General features: G+C 35.6%; 1 protein-coding gene across 1 annotated transcript in view; it reads right to left on the bottom strand.

Moving 5' to 3' along the window:
* Nucleotides 1–21,107, bottom strand: part of TSHR (thyroid stimulating hormone receptor) — a 47,216-nt gene that overhangs the window by 20,875 nt on the left and 5,234 nt on the right. The window contains exons 2-5 of the mRNA XM_052693502.1: nucleotides 13,029–13,100; nucleotides 8,974–9,048; nucleotides 1,020–1,094; nucleotides 651–725 (exon numbers count right to left, since the gene is read on the bottom strand). Of these exons, the coding sequence (XP_052549462.1) occupies nucleotides 651–725; nucleotides 1,020–1,094; nucleotides 8,974–9,048; nucleotides 13,029–13,100 (297 nt within the window). The remainder of the gene's footprint in view (nucleotides 1–650; nucleotides 726–1,019; nucleotides 1,095–8,973; nucleotides 9,049–13,028; nucleotides 13,101–21,107) is intronic.

Below are 21,107 nucleotides of genomic sequence, written 5' to 3'. Positions count from 1 at the left end.
TGTGCTGGACATCCACCAGCAATTCTCTCAGTATACTACAGCTACATATGTTGAGGGGAAAGGTGATGGACTCTGAAGTGTCACTGTAATGTTAGGAAGGGGAGAAGTGTTGCTTACTATTGTTCTGAAACAAGGTTATGATGTTTAGCACTAATGGAGCCCATAAGCTGAGGATGGGAGTTTACCAATGGGATCACTGGTACGTGGGAGCTACTACCACCACCTTCCAAAGATATCCAGTGCTTTTACACCCTGTCATTAGCAACTCATTAACAACCAACCACCACCTGATTCCTCGTAATAAAACAAGAGTCCTGTAGCACTAAGATGCAACAACCTAAATTACAGCAGTGCAGGCAGGCTCACAGGATGAAGAGTGGGTGTGCTGGACTGTAAAAATTGTGTATTTTGGGATGTAGCTAATTGAAGAGAAATGCAATTATGTGTATGTCTCATTCAGTTCAAATACACAGTGCAGGATGACCTGACATTTTCCAAATTTGATACTAAGAATAATTGAACTACAATTTGAGGAACAGTATTTTGACATACTTATTTTCTAATTTTCTCTAAAATGGAAGTCTTCACTATAGGTTTTCTTGGGATCTAGGGTGGCAGTATTCTATGTGGCTGTGAGAGTAGGTACTTACAGTAAAAAGTTCACATCAGATGAAGAAATTTTAGTGAGGTCAGGAAATACTTTGAGTCCAGTATTGAAAATGCCACTAAAACAGAGAAGACATAGTGTTACATGTAGTGGATCACAGCAAACATTTATGTATTACAGACATTTAATGGATCAGAAGAATAGCAAAGTTAGCAATGAGTTTCTAAAAGATTTCCTTGTAAATATAGTCAAAGTCTCACCCCTATTCCAGCTGATTTTTTTGTCCTTAAAGTAAAGCAGTAGGGAAAGTGTTACAACCTGTTCCAAAATGAAATGCAAAGAAACCACTATTGTGTAAAGAATTTAGAGAGATGTCTGTGAGGCCAAGAACCTGCAGGTGCCAAATACTTACAGGTATTTCAACAGTGGAAGGTTCTTAAAGGCATCTGGATCTATGTAATCCAAGTTTCTAAGATTTCGAATTTCACTGGAAGAAAAAAAAAGAGGGATGAGAGAATGTTACCATAACATGTATTTTTTTTATAATAGAAACCAGGAATATTAAAATTAAATTTCAGGGAACTACTTTCAGAAAATTTGACGTTTGCTTATAGATACTCAGCCATTTCCCTGTTGTTAGGGCTCTTAGAGGACATAGAAATGGTACTTTGTAAATTTGAGTGAAAAGAAAAAAAATTAATTAAAAAAGAAAAAAATTAAAAACAGTAATAAAGTTTGCATAAAGCTACATCAGTGCCACTGTTACTATTGCTGAGTAAACCTCCTGCCTGGTAACTTAATTTGAGTGTCTGCACGATTAATACAAGTCAATATAGAGTTTAAATTTTTAAAACACATTAAACAAATATGAATGCAGTAACTTCCCTAGGGAAGTAGGAGTGGGATTTCCATGTGTGAATTTATGTTACTTATCGCAGCACCCAGAACTGTAGCTGGAGTGAAAGGCACCTTTGTAAAGCTAAGACTGTGCAAAATACAATTTAAACTAGCTTCTCTTTTTCTCCTTAAGTTGGTCTGGATCACAAATGCTTTTCTTCTCTACCTATCAGAGACATGTATCCCATGAATGACCAGTCTCAAGACAGCTCTTAGACTCTCAGGACATTTTGTTACTTACATAGAGAAATTTTACAGAAGACAAGTATGTGTGGCATGGTGCTGCAGTTTCTGTGCACGATATTCTAGTCTTACATCAGTCCAAAAAGTGGTGCTACTCAGTATAGACACAGTAGAAACTGGTAGTATTTAATTTGCCATGCGCTAACATCAAGTAACCCAAGCACAGAATAAAGCTAGCCAAATATTCTGAGAAATAAAAGTGGGAAAAGAAGCATCAGACAATTGATATATCAACATGTGGAAGACTTCAGCCTCTCTATATTCTTCTTTACAGAGAGAGTTTCTGCTCCATCTTCCAAGCCTTCTGTTCTTACTGCATCTACATTATGAGGAAACAAGGACTTACATTCTATTTGCATGTTGAACTGATATAGTTAATAGTTATGCTACTGCTATTATAGTGCTGAGTATTTTTCATGTCTGTTAACTTCTTTAACAGTATTGTTTTGGTTATAAGAAATCTATGTCAGTCTCTTGCTTCTCTCAAATTACTTCAATAGTTATGTAGCAATCATATTCCCAACAGTGGAATTTTCTCCCTAAACTTTGATGTGTTTTTTCCATCACTGCTACATTTAAAAAACTGAAGTCAGGAGCTTCATGGCTACATACTCCTTTGTTGTGGACCTAATGTATTGCAGGGAGAGATCAATATTTAGTCTGGAAACGGATAATACATTGTATTGCCACAGAGTCCTCGGGTTTTGCTATTCATAGTACTCTGCATAAATGATTTGGATGAGGGTATTAAAAGTAAGAATTCGAAATCTGCAGATGGTACTAAAATTGGGAGCACAAAATAATTAACTGAGATTCAATCAGATTTTATTAAGTAACTAGGCCATGAGAGAGCAAGTGGTGGTTGAAAGGGAAATGACAAATGAGAATAAAAGATTCAGAATTGCCAGATGAGACAGTTAGCCATTAATCAGAGAAAAGCTTAAAGAACTCAAGCAAATCATTACATACAATGAAGAATGGGAAAAGGTTTATGCCCTTGCTGTTCCGGTTTCTTGAATTGATGATGCAGAGACTAGGGAAGAAATGTGCTTTAAAATATAATGTATTTATAATTCCATTTCATCCTACACATTGTATTCAGGAGGTTTCTTGTGGTCCAAAAGGGAGGGAGGAAAAGCCTTATTGTGGGCAAGTGCTACCTAAATCAAGAGCAGCAACCAGTTGCCTTGAAGTCTCTTTTCAAAAATTGATGACAAAGTGGATGAGAGAGGTGAAAGAAAAAAAGGTGATTTGACAAATTAATTGTTAATCTTAAGAAAAAGCTAGGAGAGAAATCCAGATTTCTCTGCTCCTAGTCCACGCAAATGTAACTGACTAAGTATGTGGACTCTCATTTCACATACCATATTCATATTCTTATATTCATAGAATCATAGAATCACAAGGTTGGAAAGGACCTAGAAGATCATCTAATCCAGTCGTACTCCCATTACCATTGCTACCACAAGCTACTAAACCACATCTCATAGCTCCTCATCCTCGTAGCGCCTCTTGCACACTGCCAGGGATAAAATGAAAAAGACGCCAGGGATAAATTGAAAAAGAGACAACTTTAAAGTCAGATCCATCCATGAAACTGTCATCACGTATCTCAGCACTGGATAGAATCCTCCCTAAAAATCTCAGATTTAAAGGATATCTGTAGCTCCATCAGTATTGGAACCTATGAAGTGAGCTCAAAATGAGGAAAGGTATTTTAATAGTTCTAATCACATCAGTTAATAGCACAGTGATACACAAGATGGATTTTGATTTATTTTACATGAATCAGTCATAAGTAGTATATTCAGAGGTGCCAAAATGTTATAAGACAGCAGTATTCAAATTTGTAATCAAAAGAATGTTTTGGCTTAAATATTACTTACAAAGGATAAAAAAAGAAAAAAAATAGTATTTAAAAATGTTCTAGGTTCACAATCAAAATGAAAATTTTACTGTGTGTGAATTGTACCTGAGTTTTGCTTTTTATGGAAATTACTCTAAAAACTTTAGAGCAGCAGGAACAGATGTGCAGAGAAAATTACTTAGTGATACACTTAAAATCTTTTGTCAATATTTATAAATAACTATAAATAATACTTTTCTGTTTAGGGACATATGTGAATATTTAGTTCCAAATTGAAATGAGTCTTAAAATGAAACTGATAATTACCCAGTTATTACTGTGATGAATTAACATAATGCGCCATACATTTACAAAGCAAACTCTTGAAAGCTCAGTCAGCTACTTCTTATATTGTATACATTTAGTAATATTAAAAAAGCAAAAATATTAATGTAAGTGACTTCTAAAATTCGTTTACCAGACATGTCTTTCAGACGTGCCTTGCAGTATTGACACATCCCTGAGTTTTGCTTGAGACCAGAACACAGATATTCTAAATCTGACCAGAATGTCAATATAATCCCACTGTGTTTGCTATGTATGAACAGTAAGGATGTCTAGCTCAGCAATTCTAAAACATTTTAAATCAGCTGCTTTCTTTTTCTAGTAATAACTTGTGAATTTTCCCTGCTTCCTTACATTTACTTTGCTAATGAATACCATGGCCTCCTGCGCTTGTCTGTGTTTTCCCCTCCCCCTGCAGTGAAGATGCAGACCCACTAAGAACAGCAATCCGTGGCTTTCCACCTGTCAAGTTTTGGCACTGCTAACACTAGAAAATTGGTTCAGGCTCTAGCTAGTCTATCCTCTACCTGCAGACATCACTTTTAAGATTTTTCCACACAACACTTTCTCCAGTGTCCTAAAATTCATTGCAGCTATATAACCTTTCCCTTCATTCAGTTTCCTATTAGGGCCAGCTCTTCCCTCCTCCTCTCCAGTTACCCCTCAGACGTTGTCATAAAACCACCTCTCCTTTCTGCACCCCATATCCCAGGACCTGGTTCCATGGCTGTCCATGTGCAGAAGTGCCCCTGCACCCACTCTGCTCTTGAAGTTATGTTGCATATACAAAGGTAAGCCACTTGATCCACAATCTTTGGCTGTATTCCCACACCCTCAAAGGGCTTCTCACATAGTTGTTCAAGAGGAGAGAGTGTTTGGAGTATGGAGGAGTGGGGAGAAATGAGGGAGAGAGGAGCGTGAGCAGAGACACAGAGGGTTTGAAAAGAAAGAGTAAATATTCCTTATCTTAGAGTGTTTTTTCTGGGAAACGAAGACCTAATTACAAAAGCTCCTTATTCTAATGCCATCAAGTTACAGATTGCTAGTAAGATTACGCAGCGACGTAGACTCTTTTGCATTTGCATCTAGAAAGCACAGTTTTGTGACTGCATGTGAAAGGCAGTCCAGAATTGTTAAACGTGATAAATTTGTCTCACAACCATACTTAGAAACAGTAGTGACAAAAACAGCAAGCTGGAATACATTGTGAGATCAACTTAACGTAATTGGGGAAAATATCAACACAAAGTCTTAGCCCTGATTTCAATCTTAGCATAGTGTGAATTTTACCAAGACTTTCATTTGAAATGAGATCCAGCTCATGAAATTGCAGGAGATGATATGTACTCTTAGTTTGCAAAACTTGCTCAGCGCAGGAGAAGTTTAGGCTTAGATATAATATAGGCTCAGAGGTTTCTCTTAAGGTAACAGGGGACCTAAGAGATGCATACATGCAGAAAGTCATGATAGAGGCTGTCATGGTTTTATGATTTTTGGTTATCATAACGTCACTGGGAGTTAAACTGTTAATGCTCAAGTTCCGGGCTCCTGTCTGGAGGAGAACCCAGGGGGCTTTGTGGTCAGAGAGGAGATATAACCCCTGGCAAGGTCACCTGACATGCTTTTCTTCATTGGCTCTCCTCCCTGCTGCTCAACCACACTGTGCATCTCACCTCAGTGTTATGGTGAGGCCTTTCCACCTTTTGGACGCTCTCTCAGTATATTTGATTTATTGGCTTCAAATCTAATTATGTTGTATTATAGTGTGTTATCTTGCATTCCAATACTATATTTAGTAAATTTGTTTCTCCTCAGATCATTGCTGCCGTTTTTAATTATTTTGGGATCCCCTGTTTTCCTTTTCTGGAGGTGCAGATTTTGTGAAATCCCTCTGCCCTGCTAGTCACGGAACTGGGCCAAACCAGCCCGTAAACCATTGACAGAGGCACATAGGAAGAACTGAATGTGGACCAGAAAAAAATAGAGTGCTGAAGTTCAAAACTGAGGCACACCAGCAGGCTTGGCAGACAAAATGGTGATGAACACAGGATGCCTATTCATATGACATTTGACTCAAGCCGAAGTGATTAGTGCTTTCCTTCCATAAACACTAAATTTTCTTATAAGAAGTTTTGTAGAAAAACAAATCTTTTAAAAATTAAACAGTATGTATAAGCTTAAATTGGTGTAAAAAAGATTATTTACATAAAACTGCACTCTATGAAAACTCCATGAAAAATTAATCCTGTGAAAGGTAAGCTCTGTGAAATGACTTATTTTCAAAACTGTTAGTTACTTCAAACTTCTTTAAAACAATCTATGATAATCTTTATCCGGCAATAATACTTTCAAAATAACTGTGTAAGTGGAGAACATTAAACAAATGTACAGCAAAACATAACATTTATCCCCGAATAATCTTGTTGTTTGGAAAGTAAATTAAACCCATCAACAAAAAGCGTTAACAAATCAGACTATGATTTGTTATAGAAACAATTCAGAAAAACAGTGAAATCTATAAATAGCTTTCTCTTCTCTCTTATATGCAACTGCCTGGTTTTCCAGATGTCTGGGTATCCTCTGATTTAATAATGTGCGTGGCTTTCATCCAAACAGATTTTGAAAAGTGCATGCTTTTGAGTAGTAGAAATGGACTAGTGAATATTTGGGCTTTGCCTATAGCTTTTGTGAGCAAAGAGTTCCAGTGTCTTGTCTTGAGAAGTTGTTCTGATTCTTTCATAGGAAAAAAACAACAACAAAAAAAATCTATCAATATATCTTGTCTATTTGTATTTTCCGTGTGGTATTTCTTTGTGAGAAATATAAAAAGCCCTCCGTTAAACCTAAATAACCAAAGCAAAAACCTCTCCCCACCATGCCCTCCTGTGCCATATGTGCAGTAGGACCTGTGCCATATGTGCTGTAGCTGTAGATGCCATTGAGATCCTCTGACTCCTAGACAGGCTGCAGAATGGCAGGCTGTGGGTTTGACCTAGCTGTGATAATGTGGTGGTATCAACCTTGCTGGTGTGCTCTGGCCTGACTTTTGGAAGACAGGGAGGAGCTGTGACATAGAAGCATGCGGATTGCATGACACACTATGATATACCAAGACAGCATAATGGGTTTCTCAAGTGTATGAATATGATTACACATGCTTGAAAGGCCTATATGGCAGGTGTGGATATAATGCCTTTCAGCAAGCAAGTGCTCCACTTTGAAGCATTCTGAAGAATAGCAGGTAGTTTCTAGAAGAGCCTTCATGTGCTATAGGAGGCACTGACAACTCTATAGCTCCATCCACCAGTCCTTTAAAATAGTCACACACTTCAAAATGAGCAATTTATGGAAACATAGTTTATGTCCAAAAGCTTATGCTGCATTACCCTTTGATGGAGAGCATCTTTGTGTTATTAATTAATATTCTGAGGGAGATTTTTCCTGTCCAGTCTTTACTTTGATTCTAACATAGAAACTGAAGATCATAAAATGCTCTTGGGTCATCTAACTTTATTGCAGAACCTTCTATTTCTTCTAAAATGTGAACCACAAGACAACTACCACATGAGTAATATGTGGTTGTAGTGCCAAATACTTAATTCACTGTTTATAAAATGTGATGCCAGAAAATGTTTCATTAAAAGTTTATTTTTGTTGAACAAGAAATCCTAAAGACAAAACAACTGTGAATCAGAACGGGAAAATATGAGGTAGACAGGCCTGGAAAAACTGCGTACAGAAGGGACTGCATTCAAAGCAAAGATAAATACTATTACTAGACCAAAGACTTCCAGTGATGCTATTTCAGCAATAATATAGGAGCATTTTATTGGAGTAAAGTAAGTCTCAGGATCCTAGATTTTGCTCCTAGTTCAATTTATCAGGTATTCTTAGGGGAAGCACTTCAGTTTTATGGTATTAGTTGGTCCCTATATATGACAACAGTAATGATATTATCCCCTTTATTTTTATTAACCTTTCCATTTCATGGTGTAAAATAAATGGGGGAAAAAAGTATAGAAAATAGAGCAGTGTTAAGAGATCACTTAGTTCAATTACTTTCTCTGAGTAAAGATTAAATAGACCTATATGTTTTCTGATTACACAGCCCTGAAGGAGGCATCTTTCCTATGAAAGCAAATATAGTATTTACTTGTGCCAACCATAAGAAAGTTTTCTTAAACTTTAATCTGATTTTATTGTAAGCATTGCTTTGTCAAACAACAATGAAAAATGGATTGTAGTTTCATCCCTCAAAACACATTTATATACATTTAAGATATATCTTCCTCTGTCATGTTTTCTTGAACACAAAAGTCTTTCAGATGTTTTCTGCACTCATGGTCTCCCATGGAATCTTTACATACAAAAAGCTTCTCTGAAATATGCTGAACTATAACTCATCTGAACTTATTGATATTGGCATGTTTTCCATGCCCTGATTTGAATCAGTAATGGAAACATGGAAGAGTGCCAGATGCAAGATGGATCCAATGAAACCCTCTTTAATTAATTACGTTCTTATTATACAGGGTAATGCTGAATGACTGTAACTCTCCAAATGCAGCTATTCTACCAATTTGTTTATCCTCCCTAGTACCATTCTAGCTTGGTCTTGTTCTGTCAGTTTCCTTATTGCTTCTATCACAAAATATATTGCCAAAAGCACTAGTACTGTAATTTTGACACCTTCCTGTTGCAGAGGAAATTAGATGGCCTGACATTGTTTGTTCTTAAATCCATATAGTTTAATATTTTGTTTTATAATATTCTAGTTGCTTACATACAATTGGTTTGATTACTAGTTCTGGATTTTTTTTCAGGAATTGAAGACAAGCTTCTGAGCTACCAGTTTATTTAAACTTGACATTGAATGAGAGCTTGCATGTTACAGAGAAAGGAAATTAGGAATATTTAGCTACAAAGTAGAAAGGAATGACAATTCATACATCAACATACACGTTCCTCCACACAACCTCAAATGTATTTTATCACTGCATTCATTTATTTACTTTTATTTAATTACAGTACTTACATGTGAGTGACTTTACTCAAGCTGTTGAAGGAATGGGCCTCCAGACTCCGAAGTGTTTCATCTATGGAGATATAACTAAAAACCAGCAAACAGAAAAAGAAACAAGTCACAGACCTTGGCAAACCATGGCCAGTGCCCAGTGAGGCAGTTTTTCTCTTCATCCTGTGCCACCTGCCAAGGGAGGCAGCACTGATGTTGGCAGGCAGGAGAACTTTTAACATTTAAATTTGCTGTATTACCACTAAATCACAACTACATAACAATGCTACTAAGCAGCAAATAGAAAGATTTCACATTTCAGAATTCTTTTTCTTTCCTTTTCCCAATGAAGATCACTATGGTGTTCGTCAAGAAGACTTAGCTGTCAGGTAAATTGGCAGATTTATGTATATCCAAGAAAAAAAAAAAAAAGGAAAGACACAAAGTTGGATTTTGGGTTATCACTGCAACAACTGTCACAAATTCTTTGTCATAGAGCAAATAATACTTTGTTGTTGTTGAGGGGAAAAAAAATGCTGTGATATGAATTTGGAAAAAATCTTTAGCCACGAAGAGAATGTCATAACGAGAATAAAGAGCAGTGTGGCACCAAAGCAAAACAACAAGAAAAAAAATACCCCAAGCTTAAGAAATACATATGGTTAAACTGAGTAGCACTTACATGAATATGAGAAACTAGCCCTACTGAGTCTCCCCACCACCACTAGGAAGGTAATAGTGAAATTAGTCTGTTAAAGGTTTTGAAGTGTGAGTAAAGTTGCAATACAACTAGCAAATTCAAATTTTCAAAGTCACACTGACCTTAATTATTTGGGTAACATCATCTAATTATGTCATTCAAAATATCTCTTAGTTTGAAAATTGATCAGTCCTGGAATAACATTTAAATGCTGTATTCCTGTGCTTGGTTTACATTTTCTAATTATATTAAATATATTTCTAATTTATAGATCTTTAAAATTAAAAAGTAATTAAAATATTGATAGTATTATCAGTGTTAATAGTAAATATGAAATACAAATACAATCTTTTAAATCAGAAGGACTTTGTCATGCAAGAAATTACAGATAAGATTCTTTTTTGTTGTTGTTGTTGTGGAAATAATACGGAAATTAAATTTCAACTTCTTTCCATGGATATTTTGAAAATAACTAAAATGTTTTTAAAAAATTGGAAACAATACTTTGTAATCAGCTTGTGCTCTGACAACCAGAAGATTACTAATACCATTAATTGTTCCAATGGAATTTATGTCTACTCTGGAGCAAGGCAGAACTAATTTCTACTTTTCTAAGAGGAGATCTACTTTTTATTGGTAATTGAAAATGTATTCTGCAGTATTTGAAAAGATATCAGAAAAGTAACTGGTAAAGATTGTGCAACCAGCAGATTCTCTTTTCTCAGTAATATTATTTCCAAAAAGCCATTTGGTTCTTCCAAAATGAAGGAAGAAAATAAAAGAAGAATATAATAAAGAAAGTATTTCCAGGCTGTAGCTCTGTGATTGAATATTGCAGAATTAGATGCTTACTTGAGATGCTTTAATTTTATCCTTTTAGAAGCACTGAATATCTACTACTCAAGAAACTATATTTCCACTTTTCACAGAAAAATGAATTATTTGATTTTAGCAGAGCCTACATTTTAACATACCAAAAGATAGGTAGTGTGTAGCAAACAGCAATATATAAACTAGCTTGACATAAAATCAAATGAAAACTAGAGAACAAGCAAACAAAATCCTCATGCCAAGCAGCTGGTTCTGGAAATTAGAAAGCACTATTTTTGTGTGCCCTGTAGTACTGATGGCAGTACCAGGCAGGCAGGATAACACCTATCTGACATGTATGAGAGGAGACAGAAGAGAAGCAGGGGCTGTTTTTCCTCTCTTCCTTAATCCCTCCAGCCACCATATCCCACCTGTCCACATGTCCCATTTGTACTGTGTTGGCTGGCTTGGAGCTGCCTGTGTTACAGTTTTATATCTCAAACCTGGACGGTGAAGGTAGGAAGGAAATGACATATTTTCTTGGCATGTTGACCTCTGCTTTTCTGCTTTGCAATTGTTTACATTAATTAGATGACATCATCACTCATTATATAAGTAGTCACTAGGAGCAGTGCTTGGCAAACATGCACGAACATTCATTCTCTTCTGAGAAAGAGGCGTTAATGGTGCTTAAATATTTACTTGCAACTGTTCAGAGTCCTTCTGCACTTGGTTGATGAACACATCATACAACTCATTTGAATATAAAAAATAAATATCACAGCAGTCATAATCAGAAGATGTTACACTGGGAAGAGACGGTAAGTATGTTTAAATTCCCATTTTGAAGGCATAACTCAGCAGTGCCTCCCTGTGCCAGCTGTGTTTCACTTGCAGGTTTCCGGAATGCCTCTGATATCCACCATGAATTTAGTGCCAACCTAAACGCCAAATTCACAACTTCTCTTTTGGAGAAGGTCTTTTTGCAGATAAACAACCATTTATCACCATTGCCCATTCCAAAAAACCTGAGAATTCAGGACTTCAAACAGACAACATGTGGCAGTAAAAACAATGACCTCTCACTGTTCTTCATTCTCCCTTTCTCCACCTTTCTTTGCTTTTTCTAGCTTCAACACCCCCTGTCCTGTGCTGCACAGAATCAGTTTGCACAGGATGTGAAAACACACTATGTTGCATAGAGAGATACAGAGCACAAGGGAAATGTTATGTTCTGCATAGGGCTGCTACCTTGTATGGAGAAGCTGTGAAGAAAACTGCTTGGGAGGGTACACATCAGGTGTCCATGAGGTACTCACAGATATTACACAAAGCATCAACAGTATCCTTTTCAGCTCCTCAGAGCTCAGGAAAAATTCTCTATCTTAGACCTTAAAAGTACTGTATGTTCAACCTGTTTGAAGTCAGAAGGGACAAGTATTTCTACCAAGTATTTCTACCAAGATTTTTCAACTTTAATAAAATTCTATTACATCTGAATAACTTACAAAATATTTTTTTAAATGTTTTTTAACATGCCAGAAGGGAGCATATGCACCTGAGTGCACTGATGCATTTCTGATAGGAATTAGCTTTACACTTGAGCATTTCATTGAAGTGCTTTCTATTTCATTCCTGTGGCAAAGCAGCAAAGGGAAACAAATCCCTACTTCTGACTATCAAGAATACACAGATACGCATGAACTTAAGAACAATCTAACCCTAAAATTCTTGTTTAAACAAGGTTCATAAAGAGGCTAATCTCATTTCTATTCAGTATAGAGGGTGAAAAAAGGGTTTATTCATGCAAACTATCAGTAGAAATCACATAGCAAAAGAAAGAAGTATATTTGGAGTAGTAAATACAGTCTCTATTATCTTCTTGAAACTTCAGAACACCAGGCTGGATAAAGACCTGAGCGACTTGGTTTGACTTCATATTTGGCAGAACTTTGAGCAGGTGGTTGGACTAGAGGCTTCCTGAGGTCCCTTCCAAATTACTGTGTGTTTCTAGGGAGTGAACTGAGAGATATCAGAGAAGTTCCCTGCATCAATTAGCCATTGTGGGATTACAGGCAAGCCACAAAGAGAAACTAAAAAACTTGGTACACCTTTGTCTCAGAATTGCTGATGTCAACAACCAGGGCACACTGAGAGCAGGTGGCCACTTGCAACTAAAGTGAACATGAGGCAAGTATATAGATGCTGCTGCCTCCACATTTATGGATTGTATTCATGTATGTGTTTTATATACAAAAGACATGAAACAACAGAAGTCCCTCTTGCACCACACAAGTATTATTATTTTTGTGGAAAACCATTCATATTTTAGAAAAGCTACAGGGTCTCCAGTGAAATGAATTATAAATCATGCAAGAAAAAAAGAAACAACAAAAAACATAGTAATTAGTCTGAACCAGTAATATACTATGTCGTTTGAACTAAAAAAAACCAACAAAACCTAGTATGCCTTGCTACAGATTGTTTAGTTTTGAACAATTGGATGATAACTCACAGATCTAAATTTTTGATAAAGTGGTAAAAGAATATCAGAAATAGAACTTACATTCTAGAGATATTGGGGAGATTGGAAAATGCTTCACTTGGAATTGTTCTTAGATGAGTCTCCATAAACCTCCTATAGAAATAAAAGTTTGCAAGTTAATATTCTCTGTTAAGTACAATTTAACATTAAATTGTCATGTATAACTCCAGCTCTGCTCCAGTAATTCTGTTCTTCTATTTTCCCAGCTTTTCCATCCTCACATTATTCCTACTCCTGTTTCATTATGCATCTTGGTTTGCCCAGTGTGCTCACCAGCCAAAATTCAAGTAAAGAGTTATTGCATATTATCTCCATAAAATTCCCTGTATGCTTTGTAGTAAATACACCATTTTTTCATAAACATCTGATGTGTGGATGGTAGGTATGCTGTTATTTCTTAAGTCCAGATAAGGCTGCACTTCAGGAGATAATAGAAAGACATATCTCACTCATCTGCAGAAGGTTTCAGAAAAACAGATAATATTTAGAGGAGACATATATCAACAGCCAAGTTTTTAACAGAATGAATACCCAACAGACTGACTGTTCCAATAAAGAGGAGGAAATGCTTTAGAAAATTAGCCTATAATATCTTTAGACTTACAAACGATCATTGCTGAATGAGGTCATTATTTGTTTTCCAGTACATCTGGGAATATAGTTACATATTATATAATATATATAATATATAGTCAACTAACAGTCTGAAGAGTAACCAAGAAAAAAATATAGTCATTTCTCACAGATTCTCCTAAGAACAACTTTGTATGAAATAAATGAGCAAACATTAGTAATGTTTTCTGTTTTCTTCTCATATATGTAACGTGTTCATATATACATGTTACATGCATAAGCAAAGAGAACCTAAAGGTTGTTTATCCAAAATGGATTGATGTTTCTCCTAAATTTAGTACCTCAGTTTTCTTTTCCCTCCTTCACTTTGTAAAACTGGTTCCTCTTAGGATCACAATCCTGGGCAAAATGTTTGCAAAGAATAACCAGCTGCAGCATGCTGACCTTGCTGTTGTGTTTCAACATCTGTCTGTACTTACAGTCCTTTCAGGAAATAAAAAATGATGACTGAGAAATTTCTGTTTCAGATAGATTTTAAGAAGTATTAAAGTAGAACAGTGTGGACAGATCTTGGCAGGCTGGAGAAATGAGCTGACAGAAACCTCACAAATGTCAACAAGGTGAAGCATAAAGTCCTGCCCCGAAGGGGAAAAACTCAGGCACCAGTATGTGCTGGGCCTACCCAGCTTGAAAGCAATGCTGGAGAACAAGATCTAGGACTCCTGGTAAACACAGAGTTGAGCATGAGCCAGCAGCATGCTCCATAAATAGCGCTAACAGTATCATGGTCTGCACTGGGAGGCTGTCCTAAGACTTCTCCTGAAGACTGCTAGAACCCAGAAGCTAAGAAAAACATAGGTTAAGCCATTTGCAACTATCTAGGCTTGTTTTTAACCAGTCTTATATCCCTCTGGTCCTGTTCATCTAGGAGATGTTGGCTCACAACTTCATATTTACCTCTCACACCAATCATCACAGAGATTAGTACTTAACCTGCAATCCCATACCCCAGAAAAGAATTTAAACTCTACTGTAAGTCTCGTCTCAATCTCTCGCTTTTAAGTCAAACATTCAAACTCCATCTTTGCCACATGGTGAAGTGAGCTACATAAGGGCTAAGTGAGTTCACATTAATCTTTTATTCACATGCCTGGGATTTACACCCTGTCAGAAAAGAATGGAAATTCTGGATAACATATGTGAATCCATTGCTATCAAAGTTGCTGTAGTATGAAATAGCCCTACACTTATGACTTCCTAGATAAGGCTTCTGTTATCTCAAAAATAGCACAATGAAGTAACTTAGCCGTGTATTTTAACTAAACAGCTCATAAATTTATTTATAGGTTGGAACGAGGAATATAATATATCTTCATAGCTATTTGCTAGAGATTAAAAATATATTAATTCAGCAAATATGACAAGAAACCATAGGTGGCACAAGATGTGTGAAGTGTAAAGACAACTAAGTATTAAGAGAAAGAAATCTTCGGCTGATGAAGATTGAAAATAGCAAACTTCATGACAACAACTTGGTTGTAAACTGAAATAGTTTCAGAGAACGTCAACAAATCTAAAACACAACTAGTTATGGAACATACCTACTACACAAATGATTTGCTAAATAATAGCAGATAGAGCACATAGTGTCCAAGTAATTGGTGTTACCTAACTGCAATTCCTTACCTACTTGCAGAGTTAACAGATAGCAGGCAGTTCATGGTCAGTGCTTATGTAAACCATGAAATGGAGTCAGTGCAATGACTCTAGAATTAGGCGCGAATTTTTAAGCCAGCCTTTGTGTACAGCCATCTGCAAAGCCCCAGTTCTTGCTGAAGTACCTGTGCTCTGATACATTAAAGCAAATTGTAACCCACCTTCTAAAGCAGTTTAAAAATTTGCAGAAAAACAGTCCCTGTTTCCTAGCTTTGAATCTGTGGATTATTGCTGGAGCAGTAATACTAACTAGTGGTATGTAGAAAGCTATGAGATGGGTAGTTATTCCAAAACTGAAAAGAAGAGAGACTGAGAAAAGTCTCAACCAGAGCAGTCTGTGTTGGATCAGAAATGACAGTAATTATATATAATAGCTTTAGTTTAGTTTCTAGCCCAATTTGACTACATAAAATGATGATCACAAGCTTACTCAGCTGTGCTAATACGATCCTCAAGGTGGAATGACCAGACAGTTTGGAATTTAAAGCCCAGAGCTAGAAAAGGAAGGTAGGTCAGGGCTTCCAGTTCTCCAGCCTTCCAACTATGACGCCAGCTCCGGTCTTAACATACAGTTTGAGCAGGTGGTAAATAATTGAGAATTCATTGTATGATTGCCTATGATTCTTCCTCTCTTGCATGCAGTAGAAATTTTCTTTGAATATGCATATTTTAATTTGCAGTTTAGCAAGTGAGTCCAGTATCCAACAATCTGCAAAGTCTTCACTAAGTAAGCTGGTTTTTTTTGTTTGTTTGTTTTGTTTTGTTTTGTTTTGTTTTTTAAGAATAAATTAAAAAACTGTAGCAGGAAAATACGCATTACTTTTCCATGTGAGAAAAACAGTAAAAGTAATAAGTTACATATTTAATAGCTCATTTAATATCTTTTCTCTATTAAGGAAAAGATGACACACTAACTTGAGAACTTCCATTTATTTCTACTTTTATTTTCTCATTCAGATTGAAAGCTTCAGTAAATAATAAATCTGGAAAAAGGCTTCACTTTACATTCCATAAAATCTTTCAAAAAGAAGAATCAAAAGTCTGAGGTCATTTTCATTACAAATATGCTATCAAGATTTGAAAAGTTGCAGAAGCAAACAAATCATGTTTTTACTACATGAGTTGTTTTTAAAATAGCAATAAAATATTTCAGTAAAACATTTTAAGCTTTATATGATGGCATTTAGTTTGCATTTTTCATTTTACAGGTCTCTGATTTCTAATCTAGTTGAAGTGTTAATTTTTTTTTTTCTCCTTTTGTATTTGCAGCTAAGTTTATTCTGAATGTCCCTGAAAGGCTTTGCATCACATCTATTAAGAAAATGAAACCTGAACGAAACTCATAAGAAAGATATTAGGCTACTTGAATCCAACTAATGACTGAAACACCTCCCTCTCTGATTCCTTTGAGGTCCCAAAACAATCTTCAGGAAAAGCCTAGTTACTCCTCATTGCAAAAAAAAAAACAACAAAAAAAACCAATTTCATTTTATATTTGTTGTTGTTGTTTGTTTATTTTCTTGTTGTTTTGGTTTGTAAAGTATATAGACTTAAAAATATTTTGTACCTGCACAAGAACAACCCTGCTTCTGACTACTAGGAATGCAAGTTCAAGGACTGTGAAGAACTCAGACTTAATGCAAATCTGCTTAATTTTAACGATTCATTTTAACACTTCATATTTGCTTCATTCTAACAATTTTAACTATTCATTTTAACGACATTTCTTTTTATTATTCTAAAATAAGTGAATAGTAGTCTTCCAGTGGAGCAAAAACAATGATGAAAAGGCAAGTCACAACGTGAAATGCACTTATCTGACCAGAAGATGATTACCACCTAGTGTCTATCCCTAGTATTACATACGACGCGGTAGAACTGTCAAAAAGACTCGAAGCAAAGTAATGCTAAAGAGGAAACCACTCAGGAATTCGGTAGAGGACTTCATAGCTGCTTTCCCACAGTTAAGCAGAAGTCCAAAGGAATGTCATAAACTGTATGTCAAAACTGAACAACCCTAAAAAATTGAAGAAATGCCAGAGCAGAAGTGTTCTGTTCAGAGTTTGGTTAGCATTCTGCGTGAAAAATAAGTTCTTATAGCTTACATATCCTCTTCCTATACACTCAGATGAATAGGGATGCTGTCAGAGAGACAAGAATTGGTTTCTTGTTCCTTTCTTACTAATATTTAGCAAGCAGAAAATACCAGTCAATAATTACTGAACTTGTTCTTGCTCAGTTTGTGATCACTGATTGTTTCTTGTTGGATGTAAGTAAAAAATGAAGACTTCACAAGAAGTACTGACTCTCCTAAATGTTACTTGCTGCTTGCCAGCAGACAAAATGAAATTCAGTAGATTTCAGAACTGTCAGTGTTGAAAAAATAATGTGATATAAATGCCTACAAGACAGAGGTTGAGTTCCAGTTGAGATATTGAAACTACCCAAAAAAGTGGTGAGGAAGAAGTGTTTGGCTTTATGTATAGACACTAAGACTGTCAATCAGCTGTACTCATTTTTAAGATGTTTTAAGTCTTTTCTCCTTATTCAGAGCAAAGTTGAACAGACAGTAACTTGGAAATACAATGTATCAGTATGGAAAATATTAAGATAAAAAAACCCTTCACACTTCTAAAAATAATCTAAGCACTTGTTTTGCAGAGGAAGTTTGTTCCAAGCCTACAAACATATTCATAAAATGAGTTCTGATCAAAACTGGGAGTCAACTTTGAAATCAGCTTATTTCAGTTTATGATGTCATGTAATATACTCAAAGGAAATTGTCAACGAACTCCATGGTACAACAGGTACTTAAAAACCCAGTATATAACTGCTGTTTCTGCATCAAACAAAGAAAGAAGAAGTCAAGTTAATTACATTATGGGATATCCCATATGAATATAAAACACAACAAAGACATGGATTTTATTCACTGGCTGTATTTCTCACAAGATTTTTGCTCAATCTTTTGCAGTATCTGGATATTCTGTATGTACTACTCTAAAACTCTACTATTCTTGAAAAACAGACTGTTTTAGTTGAAGTTGGTTTATTTTTCAAATAACATTAAGTTGTTCTCATGTGTAAAAGTATTTAACTATTTCTGAAGTAAGCCAGACACGTGCTTTCTTAAAGTAATTGATTACTTTTCTACTAAATATTGTTAAACTCACCAAATTCATTAAAATATCAATTGTCTTCCAGGTTCTCATTTAATTAATTTTAAGTGCTTGGTACAATGTAACATGCTTCCAAAATACTGCGTTTTACATAAATCTGTGCTCTTAAAATTTTCTTTCAAATCTCATTCACGTTATTAAATTTGACTACATATTTTTCTTTAAAAGGCATTGCATTCTGTAATCTCACCATCTTAATGGAAGTAAGTAAATATAGTAACTTTGCACTTGACAAGAATAAGTCATAAACAAAAGATGGTCTCAGGGTTCTTGAAATTGTTTTCAAACTATGAACTGCTTTGCAACACATACACAACTACCAAACAAAGAATAAGAATGAGTGAGAGTAGGTGACAAGAAATACTGGAATTGTCTAGACTTGAAATAAATACTTAAGTACATTCCCCCCTTCCCTCTCCTTCTCCCTCTCCCTTCCCCCCATTTCCCCTCCCCCCCTATTTCTTATATTTCCTTGCATCATTCTGACTTCCTTTGTAATGGCATGGAACCACAGCCAGTGCTAGGAACGTTCAAGTGCAAAAAAAGAACCATTCCTATTCTGAGTAAAAATAATCATTATCTCAGTATGCTTTAATTATATATTTAGTTTGCTTAACACAAAAGCAGAGAGATTACAAATGATTATTTTGTAGATGTTAAGAAGAGACATTTAAATGACAGTGCTTCACATGATTACAAAAGACAACGGTAATTTGGCAGTAGAAACTAATTTTTGTCTTTTCTTTGTCTAAAATGAAAATTAGTTGTGATCATCTCAAATAGGTTTTTATGCCCTGGCTTGAAAACTCTAACTTCAGAAAATATTTCAGATGTTTAGCAGTTTGATTCTGTAAGTGATACAGTTCACTGAATCTTGAATTGCCGCTGCAGTCAGTTTTCATTACACTGTTTTCTTTTAACATTTAATTTCCAGCCCACTCCTCTTCAGATGCACACAACAACTTTCTCCTGGACTGAGGAACAGAGTTTATTGATATAAATCTAAAAGGAAAGAAAAAGCTGAAAGATCAGAAAATGCTCTAACTATTTTGGAGATGTTTACAGAGTATTTTGCTAACAGCTAAGAATAGTACCTTTTCCGTTGGTATCAGTTAAGAAAGCAACTTTTCACAAATCTGACTCACACAGATGTTTTATGTATTTGCAAAATCAATAAATGTTTGGTATTACCATAACATGCATTTACAGAATCTAAACAAGGTTTTTAAAAATAAGTGATTATGTTTTGAAAACAGGATCATTTCAGGAAATGTTATAAAGAAATCTGAATGCCTATAATGGAATAATTTCACATGTACTGCAGACAGGCTACTGTTAAGTGCTGATTTACCAGAACAGGAATGAGAAGTACAGCGTACAATTTCAGTTCCTCAAAATCTTAACTTTAAACATGTGTTTTTGTGTTCTCCTGGACTCAGCCCTCAGACATCCTCAATATTTACAGGATTTACATCAAAGAATAACAAAAAAATCCCTAAGAAATTAAGTTGGAGACTTCTAATAGCACAGCAAGTTATCAGCTACATTTGTGTGTCTCTTAATTTGTACCGAACATTTTAAAGAGCACAAAAAATCTTATTTTACTTAAGAAATAAAAATGTTCATATATGTAAAAATCCCACTTTATGCCAGCAGGTTTTATTCTACTTCAGATTCTGCAGTCCTTCCAGGGCCCTCACACCTTAACCAAGACAATGAGAAGCAATAATATTTGGGATTCTGGAAAATCCAATGCCCCTGACTGAAGTAAGCACAGTAATAGCACCTAGAGTGAATTTGTTGCAATTTAAATTTCAACATGGATAATGAGCTGCTGACATATGCTAAAATTGTACTAGTTCTCTCTTGATCTCAAGGCAGTGTGTGATCTGCCTGGATCTAATGAGAGCATCAATGATTACTGTTACAGAATTATTTTGAGTTTGTTTTGAAATGAGAACAAATGTAACAAAATATACAACAATTACCTTTAGTAATTTAATGAAAACTGATGTTTTGAATGGCAATCTATAAGAAAGGTTGTGTCACAGCATAGGAAATATAAGCTATTTTTTCTAATGTACAGCGAGATACTTAAAGATTGAATAATAGTTTCCTAAAAGTCCTGGCATAAGCTTAGTAACATCTGTTCAGAAAGCTTTTTATCGGTCAGCTCACACACAAATGCTTTGTAAAAACCAGAGTGATTTATTCTGGCCAGCTCTAGAGCGGCTCTACCTGGCACTGTGTGCCCCTCTGCAGCCCACTGCTCAAAAGGGCCCCCTGCCTCGCTCTGGCTGCACAGGAACACACTCCAAATGCATTTCTAAAGTAGCAAGTTGAGAGTCTATTAACAGCCTTAAAAAAATTTCAAATGGGAATGTGAAATTTCAGAAAACCTCAGATGAGGTTTATCTCCTAGAAGAACAGACTGTAATTTCTGGCTACCATTGTTTCTAATTAGAGGACTACTAAGTGCCTATAATTGCTGCCAGCTGCTCAGCAAAGGTCAAAAAGGCTAAATGAATGTTGGGGATTATTAAGATAGACGTAAAGAACAAAACAAATATAATTGTTTTGCCACTGTGTAGATCCTAACTGAAAATGTAGCATATATAACAACCGAAAAAGG

This window comes from Tympanuchus pallidicinctus, unplaced genomic scaffold, assembly GCF_026119805.1.
Source record: "Tympanuchus pallidicinctus isolate F22 unplaced genomic scaffold, pur_lepc_1.0 scaffold3, whole genome shotgun sequence".
NCBI lineage: Eukaryota > Metazoa > Chordata > Aves > Galliformes > Phasianidae > Tympanuchus > Tympanuchus pallidicinctus.
This window is presented reverse-complemented; position numbering and strand designations above follow the sequence as displayed.